This window comes from Dromiciops gliroides, chromosome X, assembly GCF_019393635.1.
Source record: "Dromiciops gliroides isolate mDroGli1 chromosome X, mDroGli1.pri, whole genome shotgun sequence".
Classification (NCBI taxonomy): domain Eukaryota; kingdom Metazoa; phylum Chordata; class Mammalia; order Microbiotheria; family Microbiotheriidae; genus Dromiciops; species Dromiciops gliroides.
In genome coordinates this window covers 41,095,642-41,116,757 of record NC_057867.1, presented here as the reverse complement: position 1 = coordinate 41,116,757, position 21,116 = coordinate 41,095,642, and the positions used below count along the sequence as shown (strand labels likewise).

The window sequence follows — 21,116 nt, the reverse complement described above, 5'->3', positions numbered from 1 at the left end:
ATTTTAAAACTAATTCCGTATGCAGCTTGCAAGGATCTTTATGTATGCTTTACTGGTTCCTGTTTCTATTTGAGCTTGACACCACTGGGCTTTGAGTACAAGACATTCCCAAGAAGCTCCAGCTCCAGGGCACTCCTTGATAGTTGGCTGTTAGATTACAGCTCAGGTAAGGGAAACAACTCAGGATGTCCTCAGTGTCTATTTTTTATTGACTATCCTTCTGATATGGCTAAGTATATCTTTTTGTTATGTTGAATGACCTACAAGTATCTCATTTGGTTCCAGCATTAAACTACCATAACAGTAGGTGGCACAGTGGATAGAGTGCTGGGTCCGGAGTCAGGAAGACATCTTCTTGAGTTCAAATTTGGCCTCAGACACTTACTAGCTGTATGACTCTGCATAAATCACTTAACTCTGACTCAGTTTCTCATCTGTAAAATGTGCTGGAGAAGGAAATGACAAACCACTCCAATATTTTTGCTAGGAAACCCCCAAATGGGGTCATGGAGAGTTGGACTCAACTGAAATGACTGTACAACAGCAACCAAAACACTGGCCTTGAGTCAGGGCCAGTCCAGAACAGGCAGACTCACTTTACTTCTAGATTTTTGTGGCCACAAATTGTGCTGTCTGTGCGTGTGTGTATGTATGTATGTATGTATGTATGTATGTATGTTTAGATAGCTGTTCTTCCCCCCAACCGGTTTCCCAGCTTTGATGACCTCTTTTGTGCATGTGTGCTGCCTTGGGCGAGTGGCACCCCCCCTCCCCCCCCCATATATGAAGATAGACAGCATGCTTCATTATGAATGATAGGTATTTATTAATGGTCACTATGTTCACTAAGTGCTGCAGATACAAAGGCAAAAAAACCCTCAAACAACAAACCAAACCCCTAGGACTTAAATCGCAAGGATATCCCACAGTTGAATGGGATAGAACTTTTGTTCTATATTTTTATATTATTTTTTGTTCTATATTATGTTTATACTTTTTCTTTTGAAAACTGATCAATGCTACTATGTAGAGCCCAGTAGTAGGGATACAAAAGAAAGAAAAACAAGTCTTTCTTCCCCAAGGAATTTATATTTTGGGTGGAGTGGTTGACATAATTTAGACTAGTACCGGGCACATAGTAAGCATTTAATAAATGCTTCTGGCCTGACTTTAATGTTTTCTTTTTAATATCATTGCAGCAATCAGGTTGTTCATCTGTTATCCCTTCTTCATAGTGTATAACTGGCCCACCTCCTTTTTTAGTTATGTTTCTTAGATAATCTTTTTTGCATTCTTTGCTTATAATTAGTCAATAAGTATTTATTAAATGCCTTTGAATCTCTTCATTGAACTCCCATTGGAATGGCAGAGACAAAAAGGAACATATAAAAATGTATGCAGCATCAATATAAAGTTAATAAATACATATAAACCATATACACATGGTTATAGAATAGTTAATACAAGGTAGTTTTTTTGAGGGGGGGATGACCCTGGTTTTTTGTTTTTGTTTTTTTTTTTTTTTTTGGGTGGGGCAATGAGTGTTAAGTGGCTTGCCCAGGGTCACACAGCTAGTAAGTCTGAAGTGTCTGAAGTGTCTTAAGTGTCTGAGGTCAGATCTGAACTCAAGCCCTCTATCCACTGTGCTACCTAGCTGCTCCCTACCCTGGTATTTACAATCAAAGAAGACTTGTAGAAGTTGGAGTTTGAGCTGCATCTTGCTGGAAGATGGAGCAAAGGTTTTGGAGGGGAGGAGTTTATGGGAGAACCATTGTAAAGTCATAGAAATGGGAGATGGAGTGTCATGTACCTCATGGTACAGGGCAATGGCCAGTTTGGCTGGATCTTAGAGTATGTGAGGAAGACTAATATCCAATGGGGCCAGAAAGGTAGGGCTTCAGATTGTTTTACACTTAAAAAGCTACTCAGAAGAGTTCCTATTTTAGAAGGAATGACTGAAGTTTGTTGAGTTAGGGAGCCTCACATGGCTAGATCTTTGCTTACCAAAAATCACTTTGGTAGCAGTGTGTGATGGACTAGAGTGGTGAGACCCTTTAGGCAGGGAGAAAAATTACAATAATCTAAGTGAGAGGCTTGAACTAAGGTAGGAGTTGTGTGAGTGGAAAGAAGAGTTTGAATATTTGAAAGATGTTATGAAGGTAGAAAGGACAAGATTTGGAAGTATGGGGTTAAGGGGGGGTTAGGAGTGTCTAGCATAATGCCAAGATTATGACGCCAAGACCCTGAAAGGATTGTGCTACCTTTGGCAAAAGGTTCAGAAGAGAGGGGATGGTTTGGGGGATAGGTTTTAGATATGTTGAGTGTCAGGTGTTTGAAATGTCCAGTAGTTATTTGATGAGATTGGAGAGGAATATGTACATTTGAGAATCATTTGATTCTCATTAGCTAGCTAAGCCCTTGGGAGCTGATGAGAGGTTACCAAGAGGGCTGGGGAAAAGTTTGAACAGGGGTTCTTAATGGTTTTTGAATCAGGTGGTATTTGGCAGTCTGGTGAACCCTATATATAGTTAGAGGTTAATGAAAATAAAGGTGTTTTTTTTTTTTTTAAAGCCATCCATGTTCTTACCCATGGGGGAATCCATTTAATCCCAGGATAAGAACCTCTGCTATAGAGGGATTCTAATATGTTGCATCTATCTTGTTATTCCAATTATCTTTTGGATTTCCTGCAGTTTTGATTAGTTGGTTGAATTGCTATTTTGGTTCCTTAATTTCTTCCTAATCTCCTTTGGACAAGAGTACTAGAATTAGTTTAGGTAGTGCTGTAGATCAGGATATATAGTCTAATCCAAATCTTGATAGTTCATCTGCATTTCAGCAGATCATTTTTTTTCTTTTTAAAAATTGTTTTATTTGGGGGTAGGTAGATGGTGCAGTGGATTGGCCCTGGATTCAGGAGGATCTGAGTTCAAATCCAACCTCAGACACTTGACACTTACTAGCTGTGTGACCCTGGGCAAGTCACTTAAGCCTTATTGCCCTGCTCCAAAAAAATTGTTTTATTTTTAATTAAAAATTTTCCTTTCCCTTTCCCCTCTTACACCCATTGAAAAGTCAAGGAAAATAAAACCCATTACATATATTTATAGTCATGAGAAATAAATTCCTGCATTAGTCATTTTACCTCTCCCCACCAAGAGGAAAGAAACTGAAGAAAATACACTTAAATCTGTACTCTTGACTCTATCATTTATCTGGAGTTCTTTGAAGTTGTGGTTCATTGTAATAATCAAGGTTCTTAAGTATTTCAAAAATTGCTTGTTTTTACCATATTGTTATTGTTCTTTTTCATTCTGTTCATTTGTATCAGTTCATAGAAATCTTCCCAGAATTTTCTGAAATCATCCTTTTCATCATTTCTTACAGCACAATAGTATTCCATCACATTCACATACCATACCTTGTTCGGCCATTCCTTAATTGTTGGGCAGCCACTCAGTTTTCAATTCTTTGCCACTCCAAAAAAGTTTTTGTACATATGAGGCCTTTTCCCCTCTCTTTGATCTCTTTGAGGTTTATACCAAGGAGAGGAATTGCTGGGTCAAAGGGTGTATGCACCGTTTAATATTAGCAAACCATCTTAACAAAGTTGCTCAGATAGCCATGTGGAAATGGAGAAATGTCTGCTGGGATGTTAAGTTTGATTGTTAGGTGGATTTATTTGTAACTGGTTTAAATTTATATCAGTCTGTGAGAGAGGTCTCTAGTGCTACATCTTGGATTTCCATCTTTCCTGTCCAATTTAACATTTTTATTAGTGAGTTGGATAAAAAATATAGTTGGATAACATGAAGACAAGGCAAAAAAAATCTACTGAACTTAGTTTAATAGTAGTGACTGTTCCATTTTGGTCCTGGAGAACAGATGATAAAATAAATTTCTGCAGTATGGTATATATGTTACTCCACAGAAGTTTCTTTGTTAGTCAGTTTTGCTTAACTATTGACTTTTGTTACAAAAGGTAGTTTGGTGATGGTAGTCATAAATATGTGTGTGTGTGTGTGTGTGTGTGTGTGTGTGTGTGTGTGTGTGTGTGTCTAAGTATAAATAACTGATGTTAAAAGAATCAACAAAACTGGAAAAAAAGGCCTCAAATGATATACTTTTAAAGTTTTTGCATGCTATTTCAAGGCTCAGTAAGAGAACTAATAGAATATATAACAAAATCAGGATCCATAAAAATTTTAATGGATTGGGAAGAATGAGTTGGATCTAAATGAAATTGAATATAAAGTATTGTAAAGGTTTGTACTTAGGTTAAAAATAATCACCTTCACAAGAATAGGACAGGGGAAGATAGGCATAACAGCTATTCATGTTAAAAATGACTTGGGAATTTTTGTTCAGGGCTTACTGATGTCTGGCAACAGTCATATGTAATTTTAGGATGTGCTCATTTCTAGTGCCGGGGATAAGGAAGTGTACTTAGCCCTTATTAGATCACATCTAGAGTATCATTTCCAGTTCTAGGCATAACATTTTAAGAGGGTCATTGGCAACCTGGAATGAATCTAGAGGTTTTACCAGGAGTGGTGTGTGTGGGTGTGTATTCAAAGCCATGTTAGAGAAGGTTGAAAGAACTAGGGGTATTCATAGTAGAGAAAAGAAGACCCAATATGTTTCTAAATATTTTAAGTGTTGTCATATGGAAGAGAGCAGACTTATTCTGGATGATTCGAGAGCACTTTGAGTTGAACTACCAATGGATGGAAGTTATACCTAAGCAAATTTTTTTGCTCAATATAAAGAAGATCACACCATGATAGAACTTTACAAAATGGAATGGCCCAAGAGGTAGTGAATCCAACACAGGAGCAGAGGATACATTACTACTACCCTTCAAGGTTGTTATAGAGGGGAATACATTTCTTTTTAATGTTGAACTCAGTCTTTGAATTTTTAAATTGATGAGTTCCCAGTAATTAAAATTTTTGTGTGTGTATAAATTACAACAGTGTATAAAGACAGTTCCTATTTATTTTTGGATAAGCTTATGTAGGAGGCACTTTGATTCAGCATCTTATCCTTTTTTTTTTTCCTTAGTACATTTGGGAGGAGGAAACAGTGAATTTGTCATTTTCAGTATTTGAGTTTTTTCTCCGTACTCAACTTAATGGGTGATTTTTCTGGTTTCCTTAGAGCAACAAGAAAAACTTTGCAGCCATTTTGATGTTTATTTTAGTGATCTAACAGCTTAGTTTAGTAGAGGTCAAATAGTAGAGGTCAAAAGTTATATATATGTGGTCTTGGGTTGTTGGTGTGTGTGTATGTGTGTGTGTGTGTGTGTGTGGTGGGGCGCTGGTTGTTTTTTTGGTTTTGGCAAGGGCATTTCACAAAGGTGGTTTAGTTGTCAATTGTAATCATTTAAAAATTCTAATCGGTGTCAGTGAATGATACTTCTTTACACTAACATAATATGTTTAGGAAAATTCAACAACTATCTTCATGTTGGTGTCTTACCTAGGTCAACATAGTCATCTTTTGATAGAAAAACTACCAAAAAAATTTCTAGCATGGGAATTTGTTAATGACTACCCTTAGTTGTAATATATGTAGGTCAGATAATTAATTTCCATGGAAACTTAGCAAATATCAAGAATTTTTTTGGTAATTTATGCCAAGGTTCTCTTCAGTTACTCTTAAGTAATCTAGAGACCTGGCTAATTTAATTTTGGCTCTAAATCCAGCTGTCTTCCATTAAAATTTTTTTTCAAAATACTGGAAACATCTAATCTTTAGCAATATTTCTTCAATTTCACAGCACTACATTAATCACACTACTCCAATACTGTCCAAGAGTAAGGAGAGAGAAATGGAAAAGAAAGATTTGGACAAGTTAAGGGAAAGATCCAGAGAGAGAGAGAAGAAAGAGGACAAGGACAGGAAAGAGCGGAAAAGGGTTAGTGACCTTTTTTAAAACCTATTTTGAAAAACATACATATAACTAGAACTTCTCATAGGTCCTTATACTTTTTTCTCAAAATTGGTGGAATACCCATTGTATTATGTTCAAATACACTTCAGAACTTTTAATCTTTTATAACAAGGGACTTCAGCCTAGCAACTTGGAATTGGCTTTTTAAATTATTAAAGCCAATATCAAGTTAAGTGAAAATAATAAAACTGTTATAGAGTGCTAGTTATTCTTGATAGTTTGTAACAAGTTTTATATGCTTACACCATAATTCATCTTTGCTTTAGGATCATTCAAACAATGACCGTGAAGCATCCCAGGACTCCACCAAGAGGCGTAAAGAGGAAAATGGAACAAGTAGGTAGATTTTTCACATTCATTTGTAAGCATCCCCCCAGATTGAATAGAAAAGGGCTTTCATCATTTTCTTTGCAATTTTAGCTGGCGCTTCCAAACATAGTAAAAGTGAAAGTCCATCAGATTCTCCTCGTTCAAATGAGAAGGAAAAAAACAAATCTAAGTCATCAGGCAAAGAAAAAGGCAACGATGCCATTAAAATGGACAAAGTGGAGAAAAGCTCTTCTGGTAGCAAAAAGGTAAATTAAAAACAAAAGAATAATACCATTCAACCTTAAAAATAAGTCTTAGGATGACTTTAGGGAATTAAAAAAAGTTTGCTACTCAAATAGTCCTATTTAATTATCTGTTAAAAATGTCAAGTATCTCAAAGGAAGCAGCATTTTTCTTTTTTTTTTTTCTTTTTTTTGGATGAATTTAACTATTAAATTGTCTCAGACTGCCAGGAAAGTTAGTCTGTAAGGAGGTAATTCCTGAGATTCTTTCTTGGTTTTGTCTCCCTACTCTTTTCACTCAGTTGAAAAACCTTTCCTTGTAATTCTTTCATCATATGGTATACTTTGCATTTAGTGTCTTCTCCAGAATATCAGATCATATTTATATGTATTATGTTACTGGCCATTACCATACATACCCCTTGAGTTATAAAGAGTGAGGTAGTCTTCAATAACTATCATTTAAAATAAATTTTAAAAATTTCTAACTCATTAATTCTAACACAATATTTCTGTTGGAGATCTTTATTTTCAGTAAAGAATATTAATGCATTTCAAAATGCTGTAGACAGGGGAATTCATTCTCTTACACAGTGCCATATAATTAGATATCCTTTTAGCAAGACTTACTTAAAGGATTTGTGGTTTATACACAGTCTTTGGTTTCATGGATAAATCTCTGGGTTAGTAAATAATTCTCAGGGAGTTGCCCAAGGCACACAGAGGTTAACTGACTTACCTAGGGTCACGCAGCCCAAGTATTAGAGGTGAGGTTTTAAACTTATGTCTTCTTGAATACTAGTCTAAATTTCTGTCAAACATATGGCCTGCCATTACTCCGAAGTGCAGCTTGAACCAGACAAAAATGTTAATTGGGAAATATTTAACAAGATAAATAAAAATACAATAAAACATAGATACTATTACATTTTGAAACTAAGTCAGCCTGCAGGCATCCTTATGTCTAATTTAGTGCTTCCCATTTCTATTTGAATTTGTCACCAGTGCTCTTGGTCATGCTGCCTACCTCATTGAGATTATATAGTAAATCTCATGTCATAAAAATAGGTGGGTGAATGGTTTTTTATAAATGTATTTTTTTTTTTTTGTGGCAGTATTGCTCTACTTAGCAGTTTTACGCTAACCTTTAGGTGAAAGTTTATTAATTAAAATTAAGCCTTCTTAAAAGTGACAAGGCACTTTTAAGTAGCTTTGATAGAAAATATGACTAATCGGTGTGGCTTATGGGGTGACTTCCATCTTTGTCCTTATTGTCCTTTGTCCTTATAACTTATTCTAACACTCCTTATAGGATTCTCGACATGATAAGGAAAAAACAGAGAAAAAAGAGAAACGGGACAGTACAGGAGGAAAGGAGGAGAAGAAGCAATATCCTGTATGTGTTTAATAATATTGTCACTTCATGTAACAGAAAGCACTAATATTGTCATAGTTTTTCAGAAATTGATTCGCTTTTCGGTATGTACTGCCAATACCAAAATAACTCCTTCCACCTGTGTTTACAAGTATATCAGCTTGGATGCTTGGGGCATGATAAAACTTGTGAAGTTCTGTGGCTCCGGAGTCTGTTCTGTGCAGTCCAGAGAAGTGGCGATTCATTGAGGGTGTTCAGTGCTTCAGGACAGTGTTGTCACTACTACTTGGATACTAATAGTTGGTATTTATGTAGCATGTTAAGGTTTGCAAAGTTCCTATTTCATTTGATCCTTACAACAATCCTAGGAGGTTGGTGCTGTTGTCATCTTCATTTTATAGGTGAGGAAACAGGCTAGGAGAGGTTGTGACTTGCCCAGGGTCACCGTGGCTAGTGTTTTGAAGGCAGGATTTGAACTCAGGTCTTTTTGATTTCAAGTCCAGCACTCTATCCACTGTGCCACCTAGTTGTCTTGGGAAGAAAGGGAAGAGGAGAAAACCCTGGGTGGTAGGGGCAATTGAAGGAAAGATTTGTAGAATGCAGGCAGAGTAGAGCTGGTTGTAGTTTGGGACTCTTGGAGTGGTCATATCTGCTTGTTGGTGAGAGACAGGTCACTTTTTTTTTTTTAACTTGTTTTCCTTAATGATAAATCTACTCATAAGTCTTCAGACAAGCACAGATAATGAAGACTTTCAATCAAGGTGAGAGTTTTCTGTCCTTTCCCTTTCAGAGCAGAAACACAAAATTATATTTCAGTGAAGGTTATTTGTCCTGAAAAATAGGACTATTTGCGATTTCATTTTAAGTTCCACTGATTCTTTTGAGTATAAATACGAGAAGATTTTTCTTAGTTTTAATATCAGTCTTTTTCAGATTGGCCTTAATTTCTCAGCTCCATTCCATAGTTTAAAAAGAAAAAAGATCTTAAGCATTAAGATGTATACAAAAAAATCTAACTTTACTCAGTCATGGTTTTTACCATCTCTGGATAGATGTACTCCATCAGAAGCTTGGTTTTCTTTTGTACATCTGATAGTTCCTACCATGTCTCATGGATTGTCAGTTTTTTGTGAGTATAATTTTAGCTCCCCTAGTAGACCTTAAGTTCTTTAGGGTAGAGACTATCGTAGTCCTCTTTGTAACCCTCTTTAACAACACCTAGTACAGAACCATACATGTAGTAGAAGCTAAGTAAATATTTAGTAACAAGAATTTCAAAACTAAATATATAGTTTATTCGGGTTCTAGAATTTCAAGCACTGCTTTAGTAACTTAGGAAGACAGTACAGTAATTTACAGTTTTTCAAGCATTGTTGGGGAAATGAAGTATTATACTTAGTGGATTTTTCTGTTAACTAATATGTTCTCTTAAGTTTAGAATTGCTTTGCTATCCTGGTTGACTTTTCTATGGCATTGGTCTGTCTTTATTCTTTCCTTTGGAGGAATTGGCTTATCCTAATGGCTCTTTCTAGTTGTCCTTGGGATCTTTGTCTTTTGTCTATCACCAAGTAAATAATATCCCCCAGGGTTGGTTGTGGGTCCTTGCTCTTCTTTCAAAAGAACTCGTTTCTGTGTGACTTCGGACTACCATCTATCTGTAGTCAACTCCCAAACGTGTCTAATTTGTATAAGTCTTGTGTATTTATCCAGGGGATATTCAGTTGCCTCTTAAAATTATCACAGAATCTGAGAGTTGAAAGAGACTTCACTGGCCATCTAGTTCAAAACACAAACAAAAGAAAGTACTTGAAACATGGTCATCCAGCCTCGGCTTGAAAAAGAAGGATGGGGAACCCACCACTTCTCCAGGCAACTCAATCTGCTGTTGGACAGCTGTGCTCATTAGGAAGTTTATTCTTATAACACTACTTAATTTACTACTTGGTGCTCCTGGTTGTACCTTATGGGGCCTAACAGAACAGTCTGATATGTTTGCCAATTAATAGCTCTACGTATGCTTGAAGACAGTTAATGTGTTCCCCCAGAGTCTTTCCTTCTCTAGGCTAAAGATCCCTGGTTGTTTGAACTGATTCTCATATGACAGACTCAAGACCTATCACCATCCTTGCCCACTTTTTTCAGTGTCCCTAGACTGTGGCACCCAGAACTGAACACAGTACTCCAGATCAGGTCTGACATGGGCAGGGAATTTTATAAGTGCTCATGCTCTTAATGCAGCCCAAGATCACATTAGCTTCTGCATCACACTGCTGACTTAAATTGAGCTTGCACCTTTTTAGTGTGTCTGCTTTCTAACCATGCCTCCCTGGTCTTAGACTTGTGAAGTTGATTTTTTTGTATCCAAGTGCAGGACTTGGCCTGACCTTTCAAGATCTTTTTAGATCTTGCCAGCATCCACTTTGTATGCCTAATATTGCAAAGATGATGCCTCTTTATCTTTCTACTTAAAACCTCCACTTTTGTTTTTCTTTCTACATCCTTACTTAGCAAATATAAAGGTCTTGCTCTGTTCTGTCTACTATCCTTTCATTTACCGCTGCTAAAGCCTTGGTCTAGATTTTCATTGTAAGCTCCTTGAGTGCCAAAATCGCATTCCTTCCATTTTGTTACATGATCAAGTATTTACTTGCTGCCTATTGTGACCACTGCTGTACTCACTTCGTGTCCAAAATGCAATGCAAATACTGATATGAACCACATACTGTGTAATTGTAAGTTTCATACAAATGAAATATTTAAGTTCAAGTTTTGCATTTAATGTGAAACTCGTTTAAAACTTGAGTATAATTGAGCTACTGGGCTTCTCTAGACTGATTTTCATAATTCTTAGGCTGTGCTCATTTGAGAAAGTATTAAAACGATATACCTGTGAGAAGTAAATTTTTCTTTTCCCCTTCCATATTTATTTCATTGGTGTTCAAACCTGTGGCTGACAGCTGACTGGGAAGTTTACTTGGGTTTTGTTACTTGGGTCTTCTTATTTTGTCTCATCTTTCTTTGGAAAAAAGAAGTGAAATGGTGACACTTTGTTTTGGGGGTCCTATTTTAGACATTTGTTACTCATATAGAATGAGTTCCTTTTTATTGGGCTTTTTCTGTTCATTTTTGGCAAGTTTATTGTCCCTTTGGAATATTTTATCTGAGTGTATTCTAGGTTTAAAACATTTATAACTTGTACTACACCATTGTTTCATGTTATTAAGATACACCTTGGCATTGTATATGGCTCTAATGGCTTTTAACACTGAAATAAAAGGAAAAAAAATTGTCAATAGTATGATTCCCATCTCCCCCACATCCTGTCTTATCAGTGTAATTTCTTTGTTTCTTTCAGGTGAAATGGAAAGATTGTCATCTTTGACCAGAAATGTCTTTTCCTAAGTAGATGGCACAGAAATTTGTGAACAAAGAGGACCCATCTACATCTCCTTAAATTATTCAGTTTTCTGCTTTATTTCCCCATGCTGAAAGCCTAAAAATTGTTGAGTTGTGCATTTCTGTATTTTAACTTGTTGCTTAGGTTCTTACACATTTATTTTCAGTACATGGCTGAAAGTGTTACTTATTCCCTCTTTTTTTTTAGCACAATGTGCTGCAAACAAACAGTTGCCATGGAGCAAATGAGGAGGTTACATGTGTACTAGAATTTCAGTTTAGATTGTCTGGGTTATACTGCCTGGGTTTAGTCATTCTGTCAATTTTCAATGCATTCTTTTTATTGTTGGAAACAAAATAAACAGCTGTTTAACCATTTTGAAGTTACCTCATTGAAAACTCCGTTTTTATTTATTATTATTTGGCCTGTTTTTAATATCAATGACTAAAAAACAAGCTGGGAGCGCTATTTCATGCAGTCCATAGGAATTTTATTATGTTTATTTTGTGTACAACATTAAGACTTGTTTTTAAAAAGAAAAGTAGTTCAATTGTCACTTGCCCCATAATCTTCTTTTGTCCATAATGTTTTTAGATAAATTGGTAAAAAAAATTCCTTAAAAAACCAAAATGAATTAAGTTTCATTCAGTTCTACAGCTACAGGAGCTTTTTATCACTAAACTCTAGTCCAAAACGTTTCATAATGACATTAAAATTTTTTTTTTAATCTACTGAATTCTACCAGTGTAACCTTTTTTTCTAAATAAACAATAGTTTTTCTCAATGAGTTGTAAATCATTGTGTGTATTGTTGCTTTCTCAGTAAAAGGTGGGTCTAGGGACATCCATTTTCATCCATCCATCCATCCACATTCACATACATAGACATATACATACACATACACACATCTCTTATTTCTACCTCTTATTTCCCATCCTCTTGCTTCAGGGGAAAGTATCTTTTTCAGAAAGCCTGATTGCTGCTGCAAGGTCATTTTCTCATTTGACAGACCTGGAAATCAGAGTAATTTGTAAAATTTTGTTGATCTGTAGAATAGATTCATCTATTTCTTGGGACCAGAGATGTCTTCATATTGCAACCTGTTGGGGCAGTGGATAAAACACCAGCCCTGGATTCAGGAGGACCTGAATTCAAATCCAGCCTCAGACACTTGACACAACTAGCTGTGTGACCCTGGGCAAGTCACTTAACCCTCATTGCCCTGGGAAACCTGTTGAGGGAAGAACAACAGTACCAAAAAGTACATAAAGTACTAAGCACAACAAAAGTATGGAATACTAAGATTAGTTGTGTTCCTAAGACGAAAAGTGTATTTGAGATGTTTAAAGGAATTATGATATAGAAAAAATGAGGTAAAGAAAAGAATATCTTATGGGAGAGGTATTCTAATGAAGCTTTTCTATCTTCCTAAGGCATAAACAAAAAATAGCTTTCTATTGGCATTGAAATCAAGTTAATAGCGTCTATTTCAGAATCTCACACAAAGTGGTCTCAGAAGGTTTTTTTTTTTGAGTGAGGCAACTTAACCCCAAAGTGACTTGCCCAGGGTCACACAGCTAGTAAGTGTCAAGTGTCTGAGGCTGAATTTGAACTCAGGTCCTCCTGAATCCAGGGCCAGTGCTCTATGCACTGTGCCACTAGCTGCCCCCCAAGACAGTTAATTATTAAACACCTACTACACTGCTAAGTTCTAGGGAATGATGAGGGAGAGAGACAAGGAGAATGTGAATTAAAATTTCTTGGAAAGGGCATACTGCAAAAGTGTCCCTTATGCTAAGACATTGGGGCGAGGGGAGGAAAGATTTTGAACCATAGTTATTTGGGTAGGTAAAGAGTCAAGGCTATGTGTAGGGGGCGTATAAGTGGTAACTTTAAAGACAATACAAATCAACATAAAATAGAGAAAAGCACAAACCTAGCAAGCAGTAACTTTAAATGTTAATAGATCCAGCAAATGAAAGTGGAAGAATGGGTAAGAAAACAAGACTCAACAACTTGATGCATGTAAGGACATCTGGAAAAGAAAGATATTGCTTCTCTACCTAATTTTTTTTTTTTTCAATCTATGGAGAGAGATATTGAGTTGGGGGTATTACATATGGAAGCAAAATTCCTTAGTAGTTTGAGATATAAACCTATGGTAGAGTCTTCAGATAGAAAGGATCACCTCAAACTAGAAAGATGAAGGAAGAGAAAATAAAAGGGTGACAGCTGACTACTGTAGAAAGAAGGGGTAGACATTGAACCTTTCAATCTAGATGGCCTTTTTAATTTTAATGAACTCGGAAGAGGTTCAGTCACTGCTTACTGCCTAGCATTAGCCCAACAATCTTATGGTGGTGCAGAGTAAGGAGAAACTTGCATTCTGCTTCAGTCTCTTGTCTGTCCAAGAACACCTTGGAATAGAAGAGCAGGAGCATTTGGGCTGATCCCAGGCCCAAGCATGTCTGCTGACAAGAACCATAGGCTTGCCAGGGGAACCTGCTACCTACCTCCTTGACCTGTCCTCCACAGGCCACCAGGGTGAAGGGACAGACCTGAACAGATGCAGGCCTGGCCCATTGTACAACTCTCTTTGGAAACTGAGCTCCCCACCATTTGGCACCCACAATTTTCCCTAAGGCTTTTCTTGTTTCACTAACTGTAAAAATCATGACATTAGGAGGAAACTGTCCCCTGCCACGTGTGTTTTAACTCCTATTTCGTAACTTGACTCCATCCATGCCCCAGTGCGTGCCCCTTTCACCATGTCCTCTGGAATTCCCATTCCATAGTAAAGAAATGCCCCTTTTTCTGGACCTCAACACTTTTTCTTTCTCTTAGCTTCGTGTCACCTGGCTCCCCTCTGGCAACATTGCATCTCCAGTTATTTTTTTGCAGCACTTTTCTCACATCTGCCACATTGATCCTGGAGAGGCAGATTTGGAATACTTGTTCTCCATAGTTTATGCAATACCTTTGCTCTTTTGAAGTCCATTCAATCAAAAATTTCTACTTTCTAAATTATTTAAGAGCAGAAAACATTCATTTGGGCTCTGATAAGTGGCTGTGTATTCCTAGGCAAGTAAAGAAATCTTTCTGTGCCTCAGTTTCTCCATTTTAGGATTAGGATAAGAGGATAATTAGGACAATGGTATTTGTACTATCTGCTGTGCAGGGTTGTTATGAGGAAAGTGCTTTGCAGGCTTTAAAGAACAACATGATTGTGAGATATCATTCATAGAGGCAGTTATGGTATGGTGACTAAAGTGCTGGCCTTGAAGCCAGGAAGATCTGGGACGTCTGACATACCCTGGCTGTGTTGATCCTGGGCAAGTTCCTTACTATCTCAGTGCTCTAGGCAACTCCATAAAACTAGTAAGCTGCAGAGGAAGCATTGATCTGAATTGGTAGAGGGAGGTAGCTCACTTGAAAATGTCCTATACCAATGAAATCACAATTTTGCTATTGATGTGGTGACGTTTGAAACATTGCAATATCTGGAACTCAAATAGAAAGGCCCAGGGTCTCCTGGACACGAATATGAATTTGATTTAATTTAATGGATATGAATTTAAGAGAAAAGATACTCCATCTTAATGAAGTGTTAAATAACCAGATATGGCACAGGGGAAATGCCATGAAAAATGTCATCAGAGATGTATGGCAAGAAAAGAAAGTGGGTCGGTCGTATGACTAGGACAAAGGATAACCAATGGACAGCCCACTGTCCCACTGGTGTCCACATAGTGTCAAGAGAACTTAAGGCCCCTATTGTGTTAGGTAGGCCCCCCCTGGCACCTCTTTATGGGAACATATGGATGATATTTACCCAGTATGAAAAGGTATCAGTGAGTTAGTAATGTACTCCATCTGCTAATTGCCAAATCCAATAGTCTTTTCTCAGTCCTCATCTATCTTTAACTGTTTGCTGCATTTGACCTGTAGACTGCCTTCTCCTCCTGGACACTTTCTTCTTTGGATCTTTCCTGGTTTTCCTCCTACTTCTCTGTCACCTTTGCTAAAAATTCCTTGGAACTCTTCCTTTCACTCTCTTTATCTGCAGCCTGGCTTCTGATCTCATCATTCAATTGAAATGGCTCTATCCAGTGTTGCCACTGATTTATTAAGTTCCAAATCTAATGGTCTTTATCCTTGAGCTCTCTCCATCCTTTGACACTTGATTACTCTCTTCTCTTTGGGTTTTTGTGACACTCCTCTGGTTCACCTGTCTGACTGCTCTTTCTCAGTTTCCTTGGCTGGATCTTCATCCTTTCGGCACCTATTAAATGTGTGTCCCTCAAAGAAGTATTCTGGTCCCTTTTCTATTCTCCTGTACAGTTTCACTTGGAGAACTCGTCGGTTCCTGTGGATTCAATTATAATTGGCATGCGTATCATTCTCAGATCGATTTATCCAGCTCTAACCTCTCTCCTGACCCTCAGTCTTGCATCTCCAGATGTCTCATAGAAATCTTAAACTCATCAATATCCAAAACTGAACTCGTTATCTTTCCCCATAAACCCTCCCTTCCAACTTCCCTATTACTGCTGAGGGCACCACGGTTTTCCCAGTTCCTTGGGCTTACTATCTCAGCGTCATCCTCAGCTTACCCAATCTGTTGCCAAGACCTATTGCTTCTACCTTCCAAACATCTCTCATGCATACATCCCTTCCTTTCTCTGGTACCCTCATCACCTTATGTTTGCATTACTGCCATAGCTTATAGATTGCTGTCTTTGCCTCAAGTCTCTCCTTCAAGTTCAGCTTCCACTCAGCTATCAAATTGAACTTCCTAAAGTGCAGGTTTATGTCACCATCCTATTCAGTAAATTCCTGTGGCTTCTTACAGCCTCCGGGATCAAATATAAAATCCTCTATTTGACTTTTAAAGCCCTTCAGAACCGAGTTCTTCCCTAACTTTTCAGTCTTATTCCCTTTCATGTACTCTTTGATCCAGTGAAATGGTCTTCCTTGTTTTTCCTTGAATAAAATACTCTACCTTCTGACTGGGCATTTTCACTGGTTGTTCCCTATACCTGCCCTCTCTTCAATCTCTGTCCCCTAACCTCTCTGGCTTTCTTCAAGTTCCAGATAAAATTCCATATTCTAGAAGAATTCTTTCTCAATCCCTCTTAGTGTTACTGCTTTCTCTCTGTTGATTATCTCCAATTTATGCCATATTATAGTTTGTTTGGGCAGCTAGGTGGCATAGTGAGCAATGGAGTGCTGGGCCTGGAGTCAGGAAGACCAGAGCTCAAATCTGGCCTCAGAAACTTTCTAGCTGTGTGACCCTGGGCAAGTCACTTAATCCTGTTTACCTCAGTTTCCTCTGTAAAATGAGCTGGAGAAGGAAATGGCAAATCATTCCAGTATCTTTGCCAAGAAAACCTCAAATGGGGTCATGAGGAGTTTGACACGACTGAACAACAAAAACAGCTTGTTTGTATGTAGCTGTTGGCATGTTGTCTCCCCCATTGGACCGTGAGCTCTCCTTGAGATCAGGGACTGTTTTTGCTTTTCTTGGTATCCACATGGCTTAGCATAGTGCTTAGCACATAGTTGGCATTTAATACTTACTAATTTTCCTGGCTCATCCATAGCTTGTCCCTTTACTTTATGTATTCTCCAAGATTTCTGTTCTATGCCCATTTCTCCCTTTGTAACAGGAATTCTAACCATTTTTGTTTTTGTTTTCTGTCATGTACCCCATTGGCAGTCTGGTGAAGCCTATGGACTCAATAATGTTTGATTGCTCATTGAAGGAAATCCTAAATTTTGGTTAGAAATTAGTGAGACTAAAGATGTATTTTTTTTCCTATTCAGGGTCACTGACTCCTTGAGATTTATCCACAGACCCATTAGGGCTCCTTATATCCTAGATTGAGAAACCCTGTACTATACTATCACTTTTGATAATCTCAGTTCCTTAGTTCTCCATGCAAATGAGTCCATAGATCTATATATCCAGCTACACTCTCTCCCCCTGAGCTCCAGTATGGCATCCCCAGTTGCCTATGACACATTTCAGATGGATATCCCAGAGATACCTTAAACTCAATATGTTTTATTTTTCCCCACAACATTCCCTCATTCCAGATTTCCTCATTTCTGTCAAAGGTCTTCCATTCTCCCTACTTTACAAACTTAGCATAAATCTTTTTCTCTGCCACCTCAAAGATGTAATCAGTTGTCACATTTTGCCATTTCTACATCTGCAACATCCTTTACATACAGCCCCTCCTCTCCATTTTGTAGCTATCAGCTTACTTCAGGCCTTCATCACCTCCAGCTTGTATTATTTCAATGGCCGCCTAATTGTTCTCCCTACCTTGAGTCTCTCCGGCTTCGGTCCATCTCACACACCGCTGCTTGCCAGTGATTTTCCTTAAGCATAGATCTGATCATGTGACTCCCCCTATTTGACTAATTCCAATGCAATGACTTTCTATTGCTTCTAGGCTAAAATCTAAACTGCTTTTTAAAGTTCCCAACACAACCATGCCCCAAATTATCGTTCCAGCCATTCCTCTCCCCATCACACTGTGGCAGCCAAACTGGCCTTCCCACTGTTCCTTACACATGAAACTTCACCTCTTAGAGAGAGTGCCCATGTGTGGTAAGGGATCATGTGGCTTGAAGGGAGGCAGAATAGACATATCTAGACCATTCTCTTCCCACCCTTGTCCAAGGGAGAAAGGGTAATGGGATAGAATCACATCTATCTGCTTCCGTAAATATTATTAGTCTAGGGGATGTGATTGGGTTCAGTGTAATTTCTGATTGCTTTGTCATTTTTGGGGGGAAGCAGACCCCAAGTTCGATATTAAGGTTTGACCCCTTTCCCACCAAATACCAGTTCCACAATGAATACACATAGTGAATAGCAAAGAAACACTTTTGTCCACATCATAGTAAAACAAATCAGGGAAGGTATACATAGGAAAAAATATTAGACTATACAAAAAAAGCTCTCCCATTTGGGAACAAGCTAACTCAGCTCAACCAAGAGAAATTGTCCCTTGTTCTCACCCAAGAGGAAACTCCCTGCATTCTTTAGAGTAGCATAAGAACATGGTGGACACTGCCAGCTCCTCCCATGTCTTCCCAGTCTTTTCCTTCAGCATCTTGAAATGCAGTTGGATAAATGTAAAGTCCTGCACTTGGATACAAAAAAATCAACTTCACAAGTCTAAGACCAGGGAGGCATGATTAGAAAGCAGACACACTGAAAAGGTACAAGCTCTTTCAAAAAAATTATTTATTTAGAATAGTATTTTAAAAATTTTTTCCCCAATTACATATAAAAACCAATTTTAATGTATATTTTTAGAACTTTGTATTCCAAATTCTCTTCCTCCCTCCCTCCCCAATCCCCCCTTAAGATAGCTAGCAATTCAATATAAGTTATACATGTGTAGTCATGCAAAACATTTCCACATTAAAAACAGACTGCAGGTAGCTCTTAATAAATTGTCTGTCTATTTATCTACCTATATATCTCTTTGTATCTATGTAGCTTTATGTATCTATTTACCTATCCATCTCTTTATCTATCTATCTATATCTCTCTGTGCCTTTTTACTGGATTTCCTCTGTTCCTGGAATAAATTCCCTCTCTACTCTGCCTTTTGGAATTCTTGCTTTCCTTTAAGATCCAGTTGAATCTACATGAGACCTCCTCCATGCGACCATTCCTGATATCCCTGGATGCTAGTGCCTTTCCCCACAAGGTTACCTTGTTTCTGCCTTTGATATACCTATATATATGTGTGTTGTCTCCTACGCTAGAATGTAAGTGCCTGGAGGGCAGGGACCATTTGATTTTTGTCCTTGTATCCCCAGCACAGTGCCTGGAACATACTAGGTACCAGATTTGGAATCAGAGGACCTGGCTCTAAATCCCATCTATGTCCCTTACTCTGTGGTCTTGGGCAAGCTATAACTTTTCTTGAGTCTTAGTTCCACAAATGTGAAACAAAGGGGTTGGATTAGATCGTAGGATCATAGATTTGGAGCGGAAGGGACTTTAGAGCACATCAAGGTGAATACCTTCATTTTACAGATGAGAAAACTAAGGCCTGGAGAGAGTAAGTGAATTTTCCAGGCTCACACAGCTAGCAAATGTCAGAAGTGAGATCCGAATCCAGGTCTTCTGATGTTGACTGCTAAGGGCTCTTCCACTTCTAAATTTATGTTCCTATGAACCTCAGACATTTTCTTTTCATATATATAATCATAGGCATCTATGCCCACTTGCCTGGAAAACTAACATTTTCTTCATGATTATCTGGTTACCTTGTCTGACTGCCTCGTCATCCCATTCTTGAGAGAAAGAGCTTTGTTTGCAGGAGTCTGAACCTGGTGTTTCCTCACTTTTTAGAGCTGGAAGTTTGGAGGTGGAGAGTCATTAGAGATGTGACTTAAGCTAGCTCTCCAGTTCTCCATCCTGAACATGACTAATGAAATTCTGACTCTGCCTAGGGATCCAATCATGGTTCCATTTTCCTCTTTTCAAACAGAGAAGTGTAGGTATTCCATGTACCCACTGCATCAGGAAAGCAGCAGAGTTTCCAAGGTAGAAGGGGGCCTTTTTCTTTTATGTTTAAATTGCATTCTGCCTTTGTGCATTTCCAACAGAAGTTGGCAGACCAAAATTCAATTTGCATGGTGCTTCTGAGGACTTCTGTCCAAAACGTGCTCTGCTTGGATGTCCATTTCAGTTGACATCCGATTTATATTTTCAGGGTAAGCAAACCCTTCAAGTGATGAGTGGGCACTCAGAAGAAAGAATGCTATTTCTCCCATCCTGATTTCAGTGGCTTGGTGTCATTTTAAAAATCTTGCTCCTTAGAGGACTGTATGGTGTTTCTAATTTTATTCATGGTGAGTTAGAGATGGTGGCATTTGGAGCCAAGTGATATGTGAAGGGTGAGCCATGGCAGGTTTTTCCTGTTTCTTTGCAAAGTATGTTTTCCTAAAATCTTTCCCTCCCCTTCATTGACACATATAATAAGAGTCCTTTTGGAAACAGTGGATCACAGGATTAGAGGTTTAGAGCTATGAGGGCTCTTGAAAGATCCAATAACATCCAACCCCCTCGTTTTACAGATTCTCAAAGTGAGGCATGAAAGGTCATGTGACTTGCCACACAGCTAGTAAGGTTATGAGGCAGTACAAAACCCTACGCATAGAACTGGCAAGTGGTACAAATCAAATAGCAAAGTATTTCATTAAGCCAGTAAAGCAAGGTAAATTACAATGGGGAAATTAATCAGGTCAATCCTCCCCCTACACAAATAGGATTATAATATAATCCCCAGCACATCAAAGGAGTAAAAACGATTTTTTTCCTAGCTTCACTTACTGGTGAAAAGTGACCAAACCCAGGGCACATGTCACTGAGGAAAGAACTAGCTCCCTGAAGACCATTCATGCAACTGGTGATCAAACTGGGATTTCAGTATTGAAATGGAGATCTCTGAAGCTCATCAGAGTTACATTAATCTTGGCTCTAATTCTGGGCTCTGGCTCTTCCGTGCCTGTTCTCCACAATCTCTGGAGCCGAAACATGCTGGATTTGGTCTGCAGCTTTGGCTTTCTGACTCAGTAGACCGCATCGCATGACACTAGACAGCTTCAGTTTGGTAGTCCAGAAACGCCTAAAGATTTCCCAAATGTGCTCGGCCCCCTTTCCGTGTGTAAGACCCATGAGGTTACTTTGGTCACCCCTTCCAAAAGCCACATTTCCCGACACAATTCTTGAATCCTGACAAATCTTGCTGGATTTTGAATTTCTAGGGCTTGCTTTAGTGAACACTGTAACTTACTGCCTT

The 21,116-nt window shown here is 38.2% G+C and overlaps 1 protein-coding gene across 1 annotated transcript in view; it reads left to right on the top strand.

Annotated features, from left to right (window-relative positions):
- The window catches only part of THOC2 (THO complex 2), a 90,989-nt gene extending 78,946 nt beyond the window's left edge, over window positions 1-12,043 (top strand). The window contains exons 35-39 of the mRNA XM_043974635.1: window positions 5,783-5,920; window positions 6,223-6,292; window positions 6,377-6,531; window positions 7,820-7,903; window positions 11,239-12,043. Of these exons, the coding sequence (XP_043830570.1) occupies window positions 5,783-5,920; window positions 6,223-6,292; window positions 6,377-6,531; window positions 7,820-7,903; window positions 11,239-11,265 (474 nt within the window). The 3' untranslated portion in view covers window positions 11,266-12,043. The remainder of the gene's footprint in view (window positions 1-5,782; window positions 5,921-6,222; window positions 6,293-6,376; window positions 6,532-7,819; window positions 7,904-11,238) is intronic.
- The last annotated feature ends 9,073 nt before the right edge of the window (window positions 12,044-21,116 follow it).